This window comes from Morus notabilis, unplaced genomic scaffold, assembly GCF_000414095.1.
Source record: "Morus notabilis unplaced genomic scaffold, ASM41409v2 Scaffold466, whole genome shotgun sequence".
NCBI lineage: Eukaryota > Viridiplantae > Streptophyta > Magnoliopsida > Rosales > Moraceae > Morus > Morus notabilis.
The window spans coordinates 143,647-163,046 of record NW_010358624.1 but is presented as its reverse complement, the minus strand read 5'-3'; the positions used below and the strand labels follow the sequence as shown (position 1 = coordinate 163,046).

At 33.9% G+C, this 19,400-nt stretch overlaps 3 protein-coding genes across 4 annotated transcripts; 2 read left to right on the top strand and 1 right to left on the bottom strand.

Annotated features, from left to right (window-relative positions):
• The first annotated feature begins 1,822 nt into the window (after positions 1 to 1,822).
• LOC21394593 (renalase) lies at positions 1,823 to 8,209 on the top strand. Of its 2 annotated transcripts, XM_024162178.1 has the most exons (10): positions 1,823 to 2,018; positions 2,123 to 2,222; positions 3,193 to 3,196; positions 3,284 to 3,373; positions 4,138 to 4,210; positions 4,291 to 4,470; positions 6,152 to 6,252; positions 6,462 to 6,550; positions 6,649 to 6,822; positions 7,988 to 8,209. In XM_024162178.1, the coding sequence occupies exons 1-10, from the start codon at positions 1,982 to 1,984 to the stop codon at positions 8,157 to 8,159; spliced, it is 1,020 nt and encodes a 339-aa protein (XP_024017946.1). In that variant the 5' UTR covers positions 1,823 to 1,981; the 3' UTR covers positions 8,160 to 8,209. The 2 variants fall into 2 exon arrangements, with proteins under 2 accessions (XP_024017946.1, XP_024017945.1); XM_024162177.1 differs by having other exon boundaries at positions 1,826 to 2,018; positions 3,193 to 3,373.
• A 2,722-nt stretch (positions 8,210 to 10,931) lies between these two features.
• Positions 10,932 to 13,457, top strand: LOC112090576 (photosystem II 10 kDa polypeptide, chloroplastic). Its single transcript, XM_024162175.1, has 5 exons — positions 10,932 to 11,192; positions 11,746 to 11,804; positions 12,469 to 12,524; positions 12,701 to 12,753; positions 13,192 to 13,457. The coding sequence occupies exons 1-5, from the start codon at positions 11,033 to 11,035 to the stop codon at positions 13,284 to 13,286; spliced, it is 423 nt and encodes a 140-aa protein (XP_024017943.1). The 5' UTR covers positions 10,932 to 11,032; the 3' UTR covers positions 13,287 to 13,457.
• A 573-nt stretch (positions 13,458 to 14,030) lies between these two features.
• Positions 14,031 to 19,025, bottom strand: LOC21394592 (DNA repair protein recA homolog 1, chloroplastic). The gene is made up of 13 exons (XM_024162176.1): positions 18,775 to 19,025; positions 18,051 to 18,142; positions 17,818 to 17,893; positions 17,481 to 17,543; positions 17,223 to 17,352; positions 16,997 to 17,082; positions 16,789 to 16,914; positions 16,525 to 16,629; positions 16,310 to 16,366; positions 15,865 to 15,927; positions 15,708 to 15,784; positions 15,014 to 15,086; positions 14,031 to 14,527 (listed from the first exon to the last, which is right to left on the bottom strand). The coding sequence occupies exons 1-13, from the start codon at positions 19,006 to 19,008 to the stop codon at positions 14,420 to 14,422; spliced, it is 1,290 nt and encodes a 429-aa protein (XP_024017944.1). The 5' UTR covers positions 19,009 to 19,025; the 3' UTR covers positions 14,031 to 14,419.
• Positions 19,026 to 19,400: the final 375 nt, after the last annotated feature.

Below are 19,400 nucleotides of genomic sequence, written 5' to 3'. Positions count from 1 at the left end.
TATTTAGGAGAGCTTTTTAAAAGTTTTTTTTGGCTTCTTAGATTCAAAAGCTACTTCTGAAAGTATTTAGATGATCTGTTAGAAGTGCTTTGACTTTTCAGAAGAGCTTCTAGTCAAAGTCAGAAATTATGGCTTCTAAAAAAAGAACTCATGAATAGACTTTAAAACTTATACCAGAGTTTAATTAAAGCATTATGAACTTTATTCCAACACTTTTATTACTTATTAGAAAATTTAAAATTCATTTTGACACATTAAATTCTTTATTCTAAACACTTATTGAAAAAGTCACCGTTTTTACTTCTCTTCTTCAACTAGTTAAAAGCAAAAGTAAAAGTTCAGCTAAACGGCCCTTAAAAATCTCAATTCCTTTTAAAAATACATGAATTAAAATTTTTTTTCTTTTATTTTTAATTTATAAATTTTTTAATTAAATAATTATATTAATAAAAAAATATTTATTAAGAGTACAAGATAAAAGTTTAGACTTATACAATTCTGTAATTTTCTCGACATTGTGAGAACGAACAATGAAAAGAGTTAATTAATATAAGTGGATGAAAACAAAATGTGCAGAAATTGTGATATTTGTATATAAGTCTGTAAAATTATTCGCAATTACATTCTTATTCTTTGTTAATCATCCATAAAACTAGTTATACAAATTAATAACACACATAAAAACGATACATTCGGATTAATATTATTGCAATAACTATAAAATAGACAAATTAATAAATTAAAGTTATATTCTAAACATAGAGTTTAAAAGTGATCATTTTATATAAATACTTGAAAGGAAAAGTGCAATTAAATCTTCAAAGAAAAATATATAATTTAAGAGAGAAAAATGAAAAGTAAATAATTTTTTTTTTTAACCGTATTTGCTATTTGGTATAGATTATCTCTTTGAATTTCTACATATTTAGAGACATTAAATTGGAGTTTCTCGAAAGATTCAAAATTCTGAGTCAAATATGAGAATTTAGTGAATAACATATACTATTAAACTAAATGAAGTAAAAATAGATGTTAAAATTATTTAAAATAAATAACAATTTACTGTATAAATAGTTTATTTGTAATTGGTAAAAATATTTTTTTTTCACATAAATTTCTTTTTACGATTGATAATTTTTTTTCCATTTTAAAATTTTTTATCATATAAGTTATGTTTTTACTAGTGATAAATAAATCATTTACATGATAAACAGTTATTTACTTCGAATAATTTTAAAATATAGTATTTACTTCATTTAATTTTATAAATATACTATTTACTATAATTTCTCATTTATTTATTTATCTTTTTAGTCCTAAACAACATGGATGACAAATTCTTTCCAGTTTTCCCCTTGTCCTTCTCCGTCCAATTTCTCCTTGCGAAACGACTAATAATAATGGCAATTAAATATAATTATTGACGAAGTTAAATTTAAAACGGAAATTTCCTTATAAAACGGAAATAATTTATTTAGCACATGGACACTTAGGGTGCGTTTGGTTTAAATATTCATGTCATGATTCGTGACTTATTATAATATTTTTTCTTATAAAAAATACATATAAATTGAGAATGATTCTGAATTCATCAACCAAACGTGCTCTTAGACTTTTAACTTAGTTTTTAAATTGATATTAAAAATTATTTATTTTATATATCATTTAAATGTGATAAGATTTTGACCATATTTATTGACGAAAAATTAGCCAGGGTAAGAAGGCCATACCAAAAAAAAAAAAAAAAAAAAGGTCAATTTAAAAAAAAAATGGTGATTTTACCGTCACAACCGGTCTCCTTAAATCGCCACCACAACCGTTACAATCCACCGTTAAAATTCACAACAACAATAGAAAAGAAGAAAGTTTCAACTAAACTAACTGCTTTTCCAGACCCGCCATTAATGAGCTTGCAAAAAGCCTAGGGCTCTCACTCTCTCTGCCTGCTTCTTTCAGCATTTCAATAGTCCAAATTGTCACCATGAATTCCGCTAAGATTGCTGTTGTGGGAAGTGGAAGTAAGAACTCTCATACATTTATTAGTCTTCATATCAGAAAATCAATGACGTTCTTATTATTTTTCCCTTTTTTTAGTGTTTAATTTTGTGAAATCTTCGATCAGTTTCAGGAGCAGTTTGCGCTTCAATTCTGGCAAGAAATGGGGTTTCTGTCACCTTGTTCGAATCAGCTAGAGGACCTGGTGGCCGCATGTCCCAGAGAAGGTTTTTTTTTTTTTCTAAAATATATTTTTTTAAAGGATAATTTCTAAATTCCAATATTTAAGTACCAGATAAGTGGGCTGAGAGAAAAATGGGGGGTTTTTTTTTGTGGTGTTTGCTACACCTGAGAATTGTTGGATACAAATGATAAACATCATCATGATCATTGTTATTATTTTGAGGGGAAGATTGTTACTCGATCTGGAAGGGAAAAAGGTATTCCATTTAATTAATAAGGTTTGATAAAAAAAAAAATGTACCCATTTGGAAGCAACATTTGTCACCAAAGTTGGAATGAGTATTTCGATGTAGGACCTGGATAGATTGAAGATAGAAAAGATAGAAAATGTAGAACTTAGACAGAAAAGAGAGAATCAAGAGCCAGAACAGATAGAAATAGAATCAACTTAAACTACATTCGAAATAATCCTTCAAGATTAAATATAATTTTAATTTAAAATTAAATATTAAAGATAAAATAGCCAAATCGATAATTATACAAATTTGAATTCAAAATTTATCTTGTTGTTCCGCATCAGTATTACTACTTTTTCTTTGATTTTTTTTTGGGTTTATAGCATAATTGCGCTCTGAACTTGTGGTGATTTATCAAATTAACCTTCAAACTTTTAATTTTGGCAATCAATCCCCATTTTACTAAATTTGCTCAAATTTTTTATTAGATTTAAGGGATTAAAAGTTGTGGAATTAAAAGATTTGTGTTACATTTAAATTGCGATGTTGGAATTTTCATAGAACGTGCTTTTTCTGTAGTAATTTAAACAATCATCGTCAAAATGGGACATATTGCAACAACTTTACAGGTTGAGGGAGCAACTTGCCAAAATTTAAAGTTCAGGGGCAAGTTGCTAAAACTATACAAGTTCAGGAGCCGTGGGGGGGGGTGTGCAGAAGCCACAAAAAGAAAATGAAATACACTGATTTTTGTGTTATTTATTTTTGTGTTGAGCAGAGAAGTAAGTGAAGATGGGAAGGAGTTGTTATTTGATCATGGTGCACCATTTTTCACTGTCAGCAACACTGAGGTACTGGGTCTTGTTCAGGAGTGGGAATCTAGAGGACTTGTGGCTGAGTGGAAGGAGAATTTCGGGTCATTCGATTGTGCCTCGACCAAGTTTATTGATAGACAACAGGTTTACAAGTCTCACTTCTTTTACTTTTCATGAGAGTAGATTTTCAAGCAGCATATCTTTGGCAATGCTCAGGTTCACGTTTCACCCAAATCTAGTGTTACTGATGAAGTAATTTGGAAAATAAGATTTATTCAGCAAACTTCCAATGTAATTTGGATTTTGGGTAAAATGATGGTTGTATGTAAACTTAGGGAATGTTTACTAACTTGCAAAGGAATGTAATGGGAAAAGAAAATGTGTTAGAAAGGAAAGAAAAAAAGTACAAAAAAAAGAGGATTATTGATTCCCTTTCTAGTGTTTATTTAGCTATTAGGAATTGCATTTGAAACAACCGAATTCCCTCTTCACTTTCTAGCGTTTACCGACTTTCTGAATGGGAATCCTAATAGCTTAAGTACCAAAACGTCCTTGTGCATAAGTAATTTTGTGGTTTATATCAATTGATTATGTGGACTTAGGATTGATTTTTCCTTTTCTCATTGCCTACATCATATGTGCTCCACCAAATTAGTATTCCTCATTTTGTAAGTGTAAACACATGAATTATGAATAGGTAGGAAATGGGAAATACACCTTCCTATCTCTTTCCTGTTCATGTCATGTAAACTTGCCCTTAGTACAGTGTTTGTTCCCTTTAATAATACTCTTCGTAATAAATAGAGAGAAATGCAAGCAATTTTCGTTACTGTAAAGCTTTTTCCTTGCACTCATGTTATCATTTCTTTTTGTTGGAGATGGCTTTTCTGAATGTCAATATCCTCTAGGAACAAGTAGGTAAAAGGTATGTGGGTGTCCCGGGCATGAATTCTATATGCAAAGCATTATGCTACGACCCTGGTATGTATAAGATTCTACACTTCCTCTATCCCATTATTGGTTTCCTGTTGTTGAGTCTCAGTTTATCTGTACTTTCTAAGGAGTGGAAAGTAAGTTTGGGACAAGTGTTGAGAAATTGGAATGGATAGAGGATGAAGATTCGTGGTCGTTGATGGCTCTGGATGGACGGAATCTTGGCCACTTTAATGGAGTGGTAGCATCGGATAAGAACATAGTTTCACCAAGGTTTACAAGTGTAACTGGACGAACACCACCTCTTGGTATGATCTAATCCCCAAGTCCACCAGTTGGAATATGTATCTGTCTAGTATTTTTCTTTTGGTACTTGGTCTTGAAGAATGCTGTATATCTTCTATATTTATAGTCCATGTTTTATCCCCTGGTTGTCCTTTCAGCGGGAAATATTGTCTGAGCCTATTGCCTTGGTTAGCAAATGTGAATGTTAGAGCCTTCATGAGAATATGTGGAATAGCAACCAATGTTTGAATTGAGAAAAACGCTTGAAATGCGTCATGTTATCATTTCTTTTTGTTGGAGATGGCTTTTCTGAATGTCAATATTCTCTAGGAACAAGTAGGTAAAAGATATGTGGGTGTCCTGGGCATGAATTCTATATGCAAAGCATTATGCTACGACCCTGGTAGGTATAAGATTCTACACTTTCTCTATCCCATTATTGGTTTCCTGTTGTTGAGTCTCAGTTTATCTGTACTTTCTAAGGAGTGGAAAGTAAGTTTGGGACAAGTGTTGAGAAATTGGAATGGCTAGAGGATGAAGATTTGTGGTCGTTGATGGCTCTGGATGGACGGAATCTTGGCCACTTTAATGGAGTGGTAGCATCGGATAAGAACATAGTTTCACCAAGGTTTACAAGCGTAACTAGACGAACACCACCTCTTGGTATGATCTAATCCCCCAGTCCACCAGTTGGAATATGTGTCTGCCTAGTATTTTTCTTCTGGTACTTGGTCTTGAAGGATGCCGTATATCTTCTATATTTATAGTCCATGTTTTATCCCCTGGTTGTCCTTTCAGCGGGAAATATTGTTTCAGCCTATTGCCTTGGTTAGCAAATGTGAATGTTAGAGCCTTTATGAGAATATGTGGAATAGCAACCAATGTTTGAATTGAGAAAAACGCTTGAAATGCAGTTACAGGCCTGGTGTAGCAATCATTTCATTCACCTCTAAGGTTGAGGTCTAGCATAGCTTTTTCTGTGTTAGAGACTTTATTTTTCCTTTTATACCCATGTTAAATTGTTCTTTATCTAGGTTAAACCACAATATGGCTGCTCGTAACTATTAAATTGGTGGTTGGTTATTTAATTGGAAGGTTAGTCTTGTTTTACCTTATCCGTCCTATTCAGGAGGAGACAGTTAATAATACTAATGAATGTGATTATTTACCACTCTTTTTCTGAACCAAAATGTTACTTACCATCACCTAACTGCAACATGAAATATCAACACTTAAGGCTTTTAATCTTTAGTATATCCTCAATGATTATCTCATTAAATCCTTGAAGCCAGAAGGCGACCGATTGGCTTTATATTTAGAATGATGCATGTCCTCGCACTTTTTGAAATACAGTATGGACAGAGACACACACAGATATGAACATGACACGAATAACTACTACATGAACCAAGTCTGTTCAGGACTTGACATGCAGTCTTTATGTTCACCATAAGGCTATTTAGGAAGAACCAAAAGATCGTATCCTCTGATAATGTTTTGCCAATTCTTTTGAAGCTTATATGTAGTGGCTTAATCTCTGACTCTATCTTGAAAGGCCTCCAGATGATTTTGCTACTTATTTTATTATGAAAACAGAGCAAGAATAATTTGCTGTTTTATTTTTTGTTGTTTTCTTTGCTGACTAAATTGTCACTAAAGAAAGATCCATACTAATCCCTCCCTTTCTTTGGTTTAACTATGTAGATTTGAATTTGGTTCCAGAGATGGCGAATAAGTTGCAGAACATTCCTGTGCACCCGTGTTTTGCTCTCATGCTAGCACTTGCACAGCCTCTATCATCTTCAGTAAGATAGATAATCGTGCGAACTTTTTTGTTTTTGGAAACTATATGCCCTCTGCAAACATTTACATTTTTATCTCTATCCCTTTTCCTTTTAGGATGTTTGGGTTGAGTGTGATGGATATCTACTTTTAATATGCTATATTCGCTTTCCGACCCTTCTTTCCACAAATTTATTTGTCTTAAGTTGTTCCACTTGGGTTGACAATTCAGATACCTTTCAAAGGCTTCTCAATTAAAAATTCCGAAGTTTTGAGCTGGGCTTATTGTGACAGCAGCAAGCCTGGCCGTTCTGCTGACAGGTATGCATGAAGGATGAGGATAGTACATTTCGTGAATTAGTATCGTCCTCGTCATTGTGTTTTAGTACTACTTTGCTATTTTGTTTCCTTTTGTGCAGTGAGCAATGGGTTTTGCACTCAACAATGGAGTATGCTCGGAGTATAATTTCTCAAACTGGGCTTCAGAAACCTTCAGAAGCAACGCTGACCAGAGTCTCTGAAGAATTATTCCAAGCATTACAAAGCACAGGACTTGTTCCTTTTGAGCCCTTTTATAAGAAAGCTCATAGGTGGTCAGTGCTTGTACTTGTACTGGTGCTTTGATTTTTGCTGCTAATTTTCGGAATATGCTAAACTAACACCACACGAATTGTCTAGGAATAACTGTAAGTGGCTGGGAAAGGCAGTAAAGGTCAACTTTTTCAAGTGTAGGCTGTGCTTGATTAGTTGGACTGGTTCAAGTTTTGACTTTTAGGCGGAATATTCTTTCCCCGCTTTTTGGAATTTTACTTTGTGTCTCTGATGCCGGACGACCACAGCAAGAATGTTGAGAGAGTAATAGACATATGAAGAGAGAAAGGAAGAGAAGGAAAGAGAGGGAAATCTGGAATTTAGAGGGAGAAGAAGAATAGTAAGGAATTCTGATCATTAAGGGCCCGTTTAGAATGTATACTCAAACCATGGTTCTTGATTCTGACGTTTGAAAATTATTTTTTTTATGAGAGGGAAACACTGTAGCAGAATCAATGATTTGAGTTTGAGTATATGAAACAAACGGGTCCTAAATATCATTAATTGGGTGTGTGTGAAATAAAAATCACTAGGCCAAGTAATTTTGAAACAAAAACATCATAATGGAAATTAGCTAATAATATTGTAAGGGAAACTTACTGAAATACTTCTTGTGAAATTTAACCAAACACTAACTTAAAAATAAAAGTAAATAGGGAATTTACTTATCACTACATTCTAAGTTGATCTTCCTCATAAGCCATTGTTGTTCCTCATCACTAACTTTACACAGTTGTAAATTTGTGATATGCATCCCTTAGTGAACTTGGTATTAGATCTCTTGATTTCATTGCGAGGAATATTCATACGCACACAATGGAGTGCACTTCTGGAAACAAGGACAAGGCTGCAGTTTCACCTAGCTAGAATCATTTCACAGTACTATAAAACGTCAAAATTATAGTTCTCTCTCATTCTTGCTTTAATTTCCTATTACTCTATACTTTGACAATTGCCATTTTTCATTGACCTTGAACCCAACGCATCGTTTCTTTTTCTAAGTCTCAAGATTCCTTACCTCTCCTTGATTTTTCCCTTGGTTGCTAATAATTCAACTCCATATTCTGCTTTATGATATCAGATTCTAGCGCAGGGACCGTGTTCGAACTTCGAAGCTTTTTGGCTACGTGATTTGTCTGAAATATCTTGGGATTCTTATGTTTGCAGGGGAAGTGCCTTTCCAGCTACAAGCATAGCAAGAGAGGAGAAATGCCTTTGGGACGAGAAGAAGAAACTTGCCATTTGTGGTGACTTTTGTGTTAGCTCCAATGTAGAAGGTGCCATTATTAGTGGAATGGCCGCAGCCTCAAAATTTAAGGAGACTCTAAGCTGCTTATAATAGCTATTATGGTACTTAATTGCATGCATCCATGCATATATATATATATATATATATATGTCTAGGCGTGTTCTAATAGTTACTATAATATTTACTCATCAATGGGTATCATTGTTTTAGCCGTAAGTTATTAAACTGTCGGTTGTAATAAATTAGATAGTTTTTTTTTTTTTCTCTAAATGTAATAAATTGGATAGTTAATTAAAAGAATTTGTGATAATAAAATTGAATTTTTATCACGTCATGTCATGATATTTATATTTATATTTTTATGAATAACATGATAGGAAAATAACTATTCTATATATTTATATATTTAAAGCCCCACTTTTATATATTGGGTTAGTGGTTTTCTGACTTTGGACAAAACCCACCTGGAAATATTTGAAATCTGTCATGGAATTTCAAGTTCACATTGAACTGTACATCTCAAAGTATATCCTTTCATGTTGAAGTTTTTTCATTATTTTTTATTTTTCCCTTAATGACGTCAACACTTGCGATTATCAAGCTCGTTGGATCGTCATACAGCTTGTAAATGAATGCAATAATTGTTTTATTTTAGGCCTAATACCCCGTAATAAATTTTCTGCATTTGGCAATCCGGTGTATAAATTAAAAAACTTGACGATTCATTCTTAAATTTCAAAATTCATTGTATTGATAGTCCTTTCGAATAGGGCTGGCAATTCGAGTAGCGACACGATTCGAAACCCGCACGAAATTAGTAGATTTAGGTTTATCATAAACAAATTCGGGTAAAAATCAGGTCGAACTTACAAAACACGATTAAATAACATGTCATTTTCAGGTTGACTTGTCAACCCGCAATTGACCCGTCATAACTCATTTATTAAACGTGTCATATTTGGATAACACGAATACACAACTCGTTTTTTTACCCGTTTGTTACTTAGATAGAAATATTTCAACATTTCTTCTCATCTCATCTCTATGCGCCGCCTCTGCCTACTATAAGGGTCTCACTTTTCTTCTCTCTCCTTTTTTCTTCTCTGTGACTCTCCACTCTCCACTCTCGACCGCCGCTTCTCTCAGTCCACCGGACCACCGCCGCTTTTCTCAGTCTGGTCGCTTCTGTCTACTCGCTTCTCGCTTCTCCCTTCTCCTTCTTCAAAGATAAAAGTAAAAGTAAAACAGATAAAAGTAAAAGTAAAACCCATCCCTTTTCGTTTCTTCCCTATGGAATTATTGGATTGTTTTTTCCGAAGTGACTCGCACATGAGCTTCTAATGACAAAAAAACAGTGAACAAGGACGGAAGATAGTCCACATTCATCCATTTGATTCTTGGGTTTATGTGTTTTTAAAAGATCTTTTGTTGATTTTGATGACCATGACAACCAAGGCCCCTAAGATTGATCACGAGCAAATCAAGCGTTACAAACCGTTTAGTATGTAATACATGTTATTAAAAGATCTGAGGAATCAATTTTTAAGACTTCATTGTATTGCTAAACGCAAAACGTTCAATGGGTAACCATGGAAAAAAACCTTTATGTAAATTTGTGCATCATCTAAACTCAAATGTCTTTATTTATTTGTTTTTTAATTTATTGATTTGTTTTTTAATTTATTGAACTCAGGGTCTTGTTACATTATTTTGGCAACTTCAATATTTGATGCCCAAAAATCACAGTCATCCTAATAAGAAAACTTTAGCGAAATTTAAGATAAAATTTAAACATGTGAAACATTATAAAGACTAAAATATTATTACGAGCAAAACCTCTTAAACTTGGCGAATTTAGGAAAAAAACACCTTGTAATATACGGATCTTGATTACCAAATATTGACTTCCATTTATGAGTTTTAATAAAAAAGGAGAGAGAATATCGGAATGAGAGAGAAAATATGACAAACCCAAACTATTGAAAATGTGAAAAAAAAGAAAAAAAAAAGAATGAGAGTAATTTCAATGATGAAAAAAGGGGTATTTACATTCTATACCGTGCATTTTGAGTTCATCAAAAAACTAACCCAGTAGTTTAAATGTTCTCAAAACCATACTTCCGAATTTCAAATCCGTTTCAAATCATTTTGACACCTCAATTGATGTGTTTACCCTTTCTAGCTTATAGATACTATTATAATGAAACATTATTTGCTAAATTACCCTTTTCAACTTAGCTTGAAAATACAATGTTTTTTTTTATTTTTTTTTTATTTTTTGTTGCTTTAAACATTATGCATGATTCATTTTTGGTTATAAGATCATCATAAGCTGCAAATGTTAAATTTGTGAATTCAAGGGTAAACAATAACTATTGAACGGAAAACGCATAAAATTTTTATGAAGTTGAAATTCAACGTACGATATTAAGAACATCCAAAACAAAGGGTTATGTTTTTATATAAACTCAAAATACAAGCTGTATAAAATAGAAAATAACCCATAAAAAAACATTTAAAATTCCAAAAAAAATAAAAAATAAAAAACTGTATACCTACACCACACAAATTCGTAAATAATCTTCCCTTAATAGAGATTTTCACACAAGTATTGATCTATCATTGCTTTGGACAAAGTCCACGTGTCAAGAAACAAGATGGGTCCCTAGATTTGCAATCATGAGAGAGAAAGAAGGGCAGAGAGAGAGAGAGAGAAGTTCTTTGGTGCAAAGAAGCTCAAGTTCTGATAACGTTTCAACATCATATCCAGATATCCTCCACACACTGAACGCCACGTGTCACCCCTATCAGCCACTTGATATGTCATGTTGGCATTCTTATTATGTTACTAGTCTAGAATATCAGAAAGCCAAGAAGAAGAAGAAGAAGAAGAAGAAGCTAAATATAGCTCAAAGTAGAGAAGGAGATCTTCATATTTGAATCTATTGGATAATAATCTGATAATGGCAGCCTCAGTTATGGCGTCAGTGAGCTTGAAACCAGCGCCTTTCACCGTCGAGAGATCGGCGGCGAGAGGACTTCCTTCACTTTCTAGGGTTTCCTCTTCTTCCTTCAGAGTTGTCGCCAGTGGTGTCAAGAAGATTAAGACTGACAAGCCCTATGGTACTTTTAAATAATTTTTCCTTCTTCTTTTTTTTTTTAATTTGTAGATTAAATACTTACTTTCTTCCTATACTTAAGACTTTAAGCAGTTTGCAATTCTTTTTATAAATTTTCCTTAAAGAAGAAGAGAAAGAGATCAATTTTTATGCTATGATGAACTGATCATCTTTTGACTATACTCATAAATCAGATAATTAAAAAATTAATCAAATTGTTACAACATATCTATCTGTAATGAAAAGAATAGTTGTTACCGCAGAAATTATAAAAAAGAAAAAAAAAAAAGGTTATTATCCCTTAAACAAAAGTTTTGGTAATGTTTAAAGGGCGTTATATGATGTTTACTACTGTAGACCTCTGATATAGAATATAATTTAAAAGAAGATATATTTTGCATATCGTTACATATATAGTCTATAGTTTAGAAAGTAGGGAAAAAGTGTTTGTATGAACTCCCATAGAGACAATTATCAATTGTTTATATATACAAATTAAGAAAACGTGACAAAAATATTATGCATATCGTTACATAATGATAATAACTAATTTTCAGGAATCAATGGTGGAATGAGCTTGAGGGAAGGTCTTGATGCCTCCGGCAGGAAAGGCAAGGTAAATTTGTGTATTTTTTTTTTCTTTTTTAAATTATGCACCGTTACTCACTCGTTTAATTACGTTACATGTACGTATAACTTTCAGTCTCTCTTGAATAACAAACGTGGACGTTGGATAATTACTTAGATTAAGAAAATATTTTTACTTACAATATTCTTTTGGTAGTCCCTTATTTTTCAACCGTCAGATCTATATCAGAATCTGTCTGTTCTGCGTACTTCTTTAATCTGACGTCTTTTTTTTTATGGAAAAGTTTATTTTTTCAAGTGATTTTTGGATATTAAGAAAACGTTCGAGATTATTCTATATATACAAGTACCGTAGGGCGTAAATAGATACAAATTTCTATGTCCATTTCATCAAAATTTATTGTATTTTATATACGGACCTCACATATTAGATTTTTCTCTAATTCTATGTATTGTTTCTTTCCAAATTAATCCTTTTTTTTTAAGCGAAAACGAAGCTAAAAAAAAAAAAAAAAACACACACAACAACTCGCATGCTCTAGATATTCTGTTTGATAACCAATTTTGTATAATAGTTTCTTAAATTAATTACCAGCCACCAACAAAATATTTGTTTTATTTTTTTTATCACTATTATCTTTCAGTAAGGATTAACCTTGTTATCTAACTTTCAAGCATATATGATTGATCAGGGAAAGGGAGTTTACCAATTTGTAGACAAATACGGTGCTAATGTCGACGGATACAGGTACTGCAGGATCAACTATTTGTTTTTTTTTAAAAAAAATTAAATTTTTTTCCATATGAAAGTCTATATCAAACCTTATTTAACGTTCCTCCAATAAAATGACTGTATATATACTAAGTCCATTATAACATAAGTAGTGGTATATATACTAACAATGTGTAAATATTGATTTGCAGTCCAATCTTCGACACCAGAGACTGGTCTCCAAGTGGTGATGTCTATGTTGGTGGTAAGTACTTTTTACATGATAAATTAAACCCCATTAAGCAAAAATCCCATGGTTAGCTTCTTTTTTTTTTTTTTTTTTTTTTAGATAAACCCCATTAATTATTATAGACATGGTAAATTGTATCTCGATTAAAGTAGGCATTTTGTGTAAGGGAAATAGTAAAAAATAGGCCAATATGAAAAGTTTAAGAAAGTATATAGGCTAATTTTTAGTTATAGAAATTAATAGGTCATAACTTGTTAAGTTATGGTTCATAACCAGATAAGTTATGGATAAACTTGTCAGGTTATGGTTCATAGTCAGACAAGTTATGGACAATAACTTATCAAGTTATAGTTCATAACCAGATAAGTTATGGACGAAAATAGTAATTTAGCTTATTTATTAACTTATGTAAACTATTTGGCATTTTGTGTAATTATCTCGATTAAACCGCAGGTACGACTGGGTTGGCCATTTGGGCTGTGACTCTAGCCGGTCTTCTTGCAGGAGGTGCCCTTCTTGTCTACAACACAAGTGCTTTGGCACAGTAAAACTAGAATCCTCTTTTCTCTTTATGCTGTAATTTGTAATATTATAGCGGTTTCTCCATGTAACTGTCCAGACAAGAATATTCACCATATACTCTATGAACCTTTACTTGTAATGTCTTGTATCTTATTCCTTGCTACTTTATATTTTTCCTATTTGACTGTTTTTTCGCACCACAAATTTTAGCTAGAAATCTCAAAGTTAAGTTCCTCAACAATGAAAGAGAAAAAAAAGAAAAAGAAAAAGAAAAAAATCCACTCGTGTTTGTAATTTGTTTAAAACCTGTAGACTCGGAATTATTAATTAGTAATTGATGAACTCTTTCTTCTGCATTGAGGATCATTAACTAAGCATGAATACTAACATCTCCGAAAAATGCCATTTTGGGAGGCTTAATTAAACAAAAGAAAAGTACGAATGGATAAATAAATAAATAAATAAAAATAAATGAAAGTGATGTTTAATACATCCAATGATGCTAGTACAAAGACGGTCGGAACGCTGTTTTGGGTTGTTTTGAAAGTGAGCATAAAGGGAAATACTTGCGCTTCTTTTCAATTTAAGAGATATGATCCAGTTTTTTTCTTTTTTTTCTTTCTTCTCTCGCAAGGAAGGCATTATTTGGCACCAAATTTGAAAATTGATAACCCGGAGACCAAAAATGGGAGAACTTGTGACAGATGAGGTATAAGTTCACGAGTCGGAGATAAACGGACTCGAACTGTTGACATCCGTTACAAGGTAAACCTCTGCCTCTCAGGCTCCCGACTGATTCTACTATAGAGGCCAACGATAGATAATAACTTCCCCAGAACACAGCTCACAAACCCCCAAACCCCTTATCCCACTTTTTCCATTGAATATAAATAAATTGCTTACAGTTACAGTCAATACTGAATGTCAGTTTTTTATATTTCCATCAGCACCAATGTCACTTTCTATCGCCCCAAACTAATGGAAGCTAATGATCTCAGCAAAAAAGAATGGAAGACACTGATCACAACTTTTCGAAACTTCGTCGATGTAAATTTGAGCAAAACCGTTGTTGCACTGTTTCTGCTTCCAGTTTTAATCAATGTCCCTGGCCTAGCACCTTTATCCAACGTGGAGAATACTGACAATGATATGTTAATTCTCATTGACTCTCTTCATAAACATCTTCGTCCTCTTGGGGTAACGATAAGCTCCTTGGTTGAAGAAAACCTGTTTGTCCGGTTCCTTCCGCCAGTTTGGACCGTACTATCTGCAAGTTTGATGAAATACTTTGTGTTCACGAATTATGATGGCAAATGAAATCTAGTTAAAGAAAGAAGAGACAATAATAGACCTTGTACAAGATTTTCACATTACAAATAAACAAATATCAACCTTCAAATAACTCACTGGTCAGAGACGAACTAAGTGTTCGTCCTTTTATCGTGCCTTTTTTGTTTAAAGTTATTTTCCAAAGGCGCTATTAACACTAACATAATTGCCAAGCCAAGGATAACCGTTGGTGACTTTCTTATCGTGCCTTTTTTATCGTGCCTTTTTTATTTGGCTGCCTTAAAAAATAAAGACCTCATATGGATTTCAACAATAGAATTGCGAAGCATGTGCACTTATTGAACCGTTGGTGACTTTTCCAAATTCAAATTTCATAATTGGGTCTATTTTGTAATAAAACGGCTGTCGGATCACAGTAACAATAGAAATGGCACAGATTATAACATGAAAAGTAGCAACAAACCTTTTCTATTTCGTCAAGAAGAAGAGGGTTCTCTCTCAAGTACTGCAATGATCTGTCCCTCCCTTGTCCTAGCCTTGAAAAAAGAAAAAAGAAAACAGTTATAAGCTGCAATAGCTCAAGAGTTAAAATATAGTCCAATTTTAAAGATGCATATGGAAAAAAAAGGGGGCATGAGAAGAATTAAGAGGATAATGAACTAAAACTAGAATCATGGTGATCGACTGATACTCTATTACTCACCAGTCCAGTCCAGTCCAGGCATAAATCACCTTATCTGATAATGCCAAGACACCAGCTTATTACACTAGTCACTAAGTAATGGGGCAAGTTTTGAACCACATACTTTTCAAAGTTGGCATCACGCTACTTCAAGTATAAAATTAGTGGTTACTTTGTGTTGTTAAAAAATGCCACATCACTTGGTGGAGTTAAAAAATTGGTGCAAGAGTTGGTGGCTCTAGCATTACTCTGACCTCACTCGGAGTGGACTAATACTCTACTCGTGTTAGTTGACTGATACTGCGCTACTCACAAATCTAGTCCTAACTACTGGTCTGTTTGTTTTGCTGGTTTAAACCACAGTTCAAACCTTTTTGTTACAATGTTTTATCTGTGATTTTCGGTTCAAACTTTCTATTTAAACCTATGAACCAAAACGGGCCCTACAATAACCTCACTAGTAATGTGGACATACCTGTGGTCCCCATAGCTATACCAGGAGCCCTTCTTTGCTATAACATCCATAATTTCAGCACAATCCAATACACAACCCTGCAGGAGAAAACAGATAGAAATGGAATATGTTTTTCACCTTTTGATAGGAAATAGACGTGCTCTGTCACTGTACTTACCAGTTTACTTACTCCCTCTCCAAAAATAATTTCGAATTCAGCCTGCTTGTATGGCCTCGAAACCTGTGATGGGAACTTATTGATACCTTTCTAAAAATAAAGAAAAACACTAAAACATAATGGTGGACAAACAATTTGAACAATAAATAGAACTGGTGGACAAACAATTTGAACAAGAAATAAACTATTAAGTATTTAAAATACACTGAAAATGTATTTAATCTTTTGATATTGCAGCAGACCAATCTTTTCCAGTGAAAGACACGTTATATACAAAGCAACTAGGAAAAGCATTAGACGCACTACTGAATCAAGCCAATCCACATAAAACTTGCATTGCATCTATTTGTCTAGCAGAGTTTTACAGAATCATTTTATGGTTAAAATGAACGGAGAGTTTCATCTAAGCAAGGTGCAACCCTCATGGATGCAAATGCAAATGTACCTTACTCTTTTGTATTCTCACGCGAACCCGAAGTCCAATCTCTTCATCTCCTTTCACCTAAACAGATAAATTGATGATTAACGAAACTTGCAGTAAACATGACCAAAAGTCATGCAGCGGATAAGTATGTTATGTCAAGCAGCTGTTCCCGACCCACCAAAATAGAAAAGAGAAACACCGGGGAAAGAAAAAGGAGCAGCAATCATAGGGCTTACGGATTTTATCTTCCCTGTAGAACGTATTTCAAGACGAACTGAGGCAAAGAACTTTAATGCAATTCCTCCACTTGTCACTTCTGGATTCCCATAATATACACCAATCTTACAAAATTCATAATCAAACTAGTCAGATTTTAGTTAAAGCAATAAAGGAATTGGAGGTGTAACTGACTCAATCATACAAGAAATAATTTCCCGTGACAAAGACAATAAATATTCCATCAAGCAAATAGAAAACTCAGAGTAAGCAAGAAAAACTACCTTATATCTTATTTGGTTCAAGAATATAAGAGTACAGCAAGCTTTAGAAGCGTTTCCTGACATTTTACGCAAAGCTTGGCTCATAAGACGTGCTTGCAATCCCATCTGCTGCATGCCAATCTCACCCTACGATTTAACAAGACCACAAGGAGTCAGATGTTGGCACCTACCCTCGATTAAAAATTTTACTACAAAAAACAAAGATTACTTCAATCTCTGCTCGAGGAGTGAGAGCTGAAACAGAATCAACACAAATAAGATCTATGGCACCGGATCTGCACATACGATCAGCAACTGAAATGGCAAAAGATTAATCAACATATATCAAGGTTGCATGTAAGAAGCGTCACCCTATATAAATAAATTTGTGCGTGTATTCTATTTAGAAGAAAATATATAACATTATTAAAAAAACAACAGAAAAGATATATTACTCTCAAGTGCCATTTCCCCGTGATCAGGTTGACAAACAATCAAATTTTCTACATCAACTCCCAATGCTTTTGAATATGCTGGGTCAAAAGCATGCTCTGCATCAACAAGCATAGCATTTCCCCCTAGCTTCTGCAAGGATACCATTTAAAAAGATACATGTTGATCTCATTACAGAGAAATAATTAAACATAACTGACTTCTAATATCCATATAATAACTCAAAAGATGATGTTCAAAATTCCAAGTGGAATTGATACCTGCACTTCTGCAATCGCATGGAGTGCTAGAGTGGTCTTTCCACTACTTTCTGGTCCGTAAATCTGGAAAATAAGCAGAAGATAAACAAATTGTTCCCTGTTTAAGTAATGACGCACAAGGTAATGATATCATGTTTAAAGACCCATTCAAAAGAACCATCCATACTTTGAAATTCTATAAATTTTTTCAACTCTCATATATCCCACCATACAGTAAGTTTTATTTACAAAGCAAGGCATCTTTTAACAATGAGATATAAAGTATATTTATAACCTGATTAACATCCTTAACAAAAGTAGTTGTTTAAAATTAAAGGACAAGTGCAAAGACTTATACCTCCACAATTCTTCCTCTTGGAAGGCCACCACCCAAGGCAAGGTCTAATGTCAAGCAGCCACTGGGAAAGGTTTCACTGCCAATGACAAAATGTTATGCAATCTACTTCCCTCTAAATCCTAAAATTTATTTGAATGCACCATGTCATTCTCCTTCCATACATGTAAACATGAAAAATTGCGAGGAAAAACGAGCAAAATGAGTAACATCATCATCAAGAGGAAAATACATACACCAAAGCTCCACCAGCGCTGCCTAATCTGGTGACACTTCCTTTTCCAAATGAGTTATTAATATCATTCATTGCTGCTTCCAGTGCCTTTTGCTAGAGATGAAGTAATAAGGTCAGCTTTAATCTACTCTTTAGCTATTCATGACATGGGTCATTACATTTATATTCAGAGAGAGAGAAACAATAATAATAAACAAGAACTTCATGCAAGCATGTTGACTGTTAAAACTATAATTGGTAATTGGTGATGAAGAAAAAAAGAGGAAGTTTTTCTATCAGAGGGAAAATGCCTAAACAAGATTATTTTGTAAAAGAATTTCTCTTTCTTCCGTCTTTTCAAAGTTGAAAGGAGTAAAAATGGCAAGCCTTGTAGATTTTCAACTTTCTTTCCTTCTCAATTTATCTTTATCAAACATCCCAATATTCCGTTTTCTTCTCCAAAATCTCTCCTTTCAATTTCTTTCCTTTCACATTTCCACTCTCCCAAACGCAGACTTAACTTAACCTAATTCAAATCTTCAGTAAACCAAAAAATTTCCTTCACGAACAAAGTTATGATACAAAGCAAGAGAATTTCCACATTCAAACACGCAAAACGAGGTATTCCCCTGATTCCTTACGAAAGCAACAAAATATATTTGAAATGATTAAAAAGGAAACAAAAATTTGAACAAACAAGCACACATACAACAAAATCTTTACGTAGTAGAGAGAGAGTGGATTACGCGGTCGAGAAAACGGGGGTCGAACTCGCCGGGCAGAGCGCCGTTGATTTTAGCGTCGAACTCGCAGCGAATCCTCCTGATTGCCGACGGCGAAGAAACGGAGCGCCGGCGTAGAGACGAGGCAGAAGAAGAAGAAGACGAAGGTAAGTACAGTGACGGAGGCAAGAATCTCGTTGTTGAAGTGCTGCTTCTGAAATGAGGTGTTAGTTTTGAAGGTGGAAATAGTAGCTCCATTGCTGAATTCTAGAAAGAGAGAGATAGGGAAGAGGAATCCTCCTGATTGCCGACGGCGAAGAAACGGAGCGCCGGCGTAGAGACGAGGCAGAAGAAGAAGAAGACGAAGGTAAGTACAGTGACGGAGGCAAGAATCTCGTTGTTGAAGTGCTGCTTCTGAAATGAGGTGTTAGTTTTGAAGGTGGAAATAGTAGCTCCATTGCTGAATTCTAGAAAGAGAGAGATAGGGAAGAGAGAGAAGCATGCAGCAGAACAGCAATGGCGGATGGAGGGAGAGCGGGAGCTGGTTTTGCCCCTTCTTTGTGCTGCTGCTGCTGCTTCAACACCACCGTACCATCACATATGGTTTGGGCCTTCAGACTTTCCACCGGCCCAATTAATCAAATGATAAA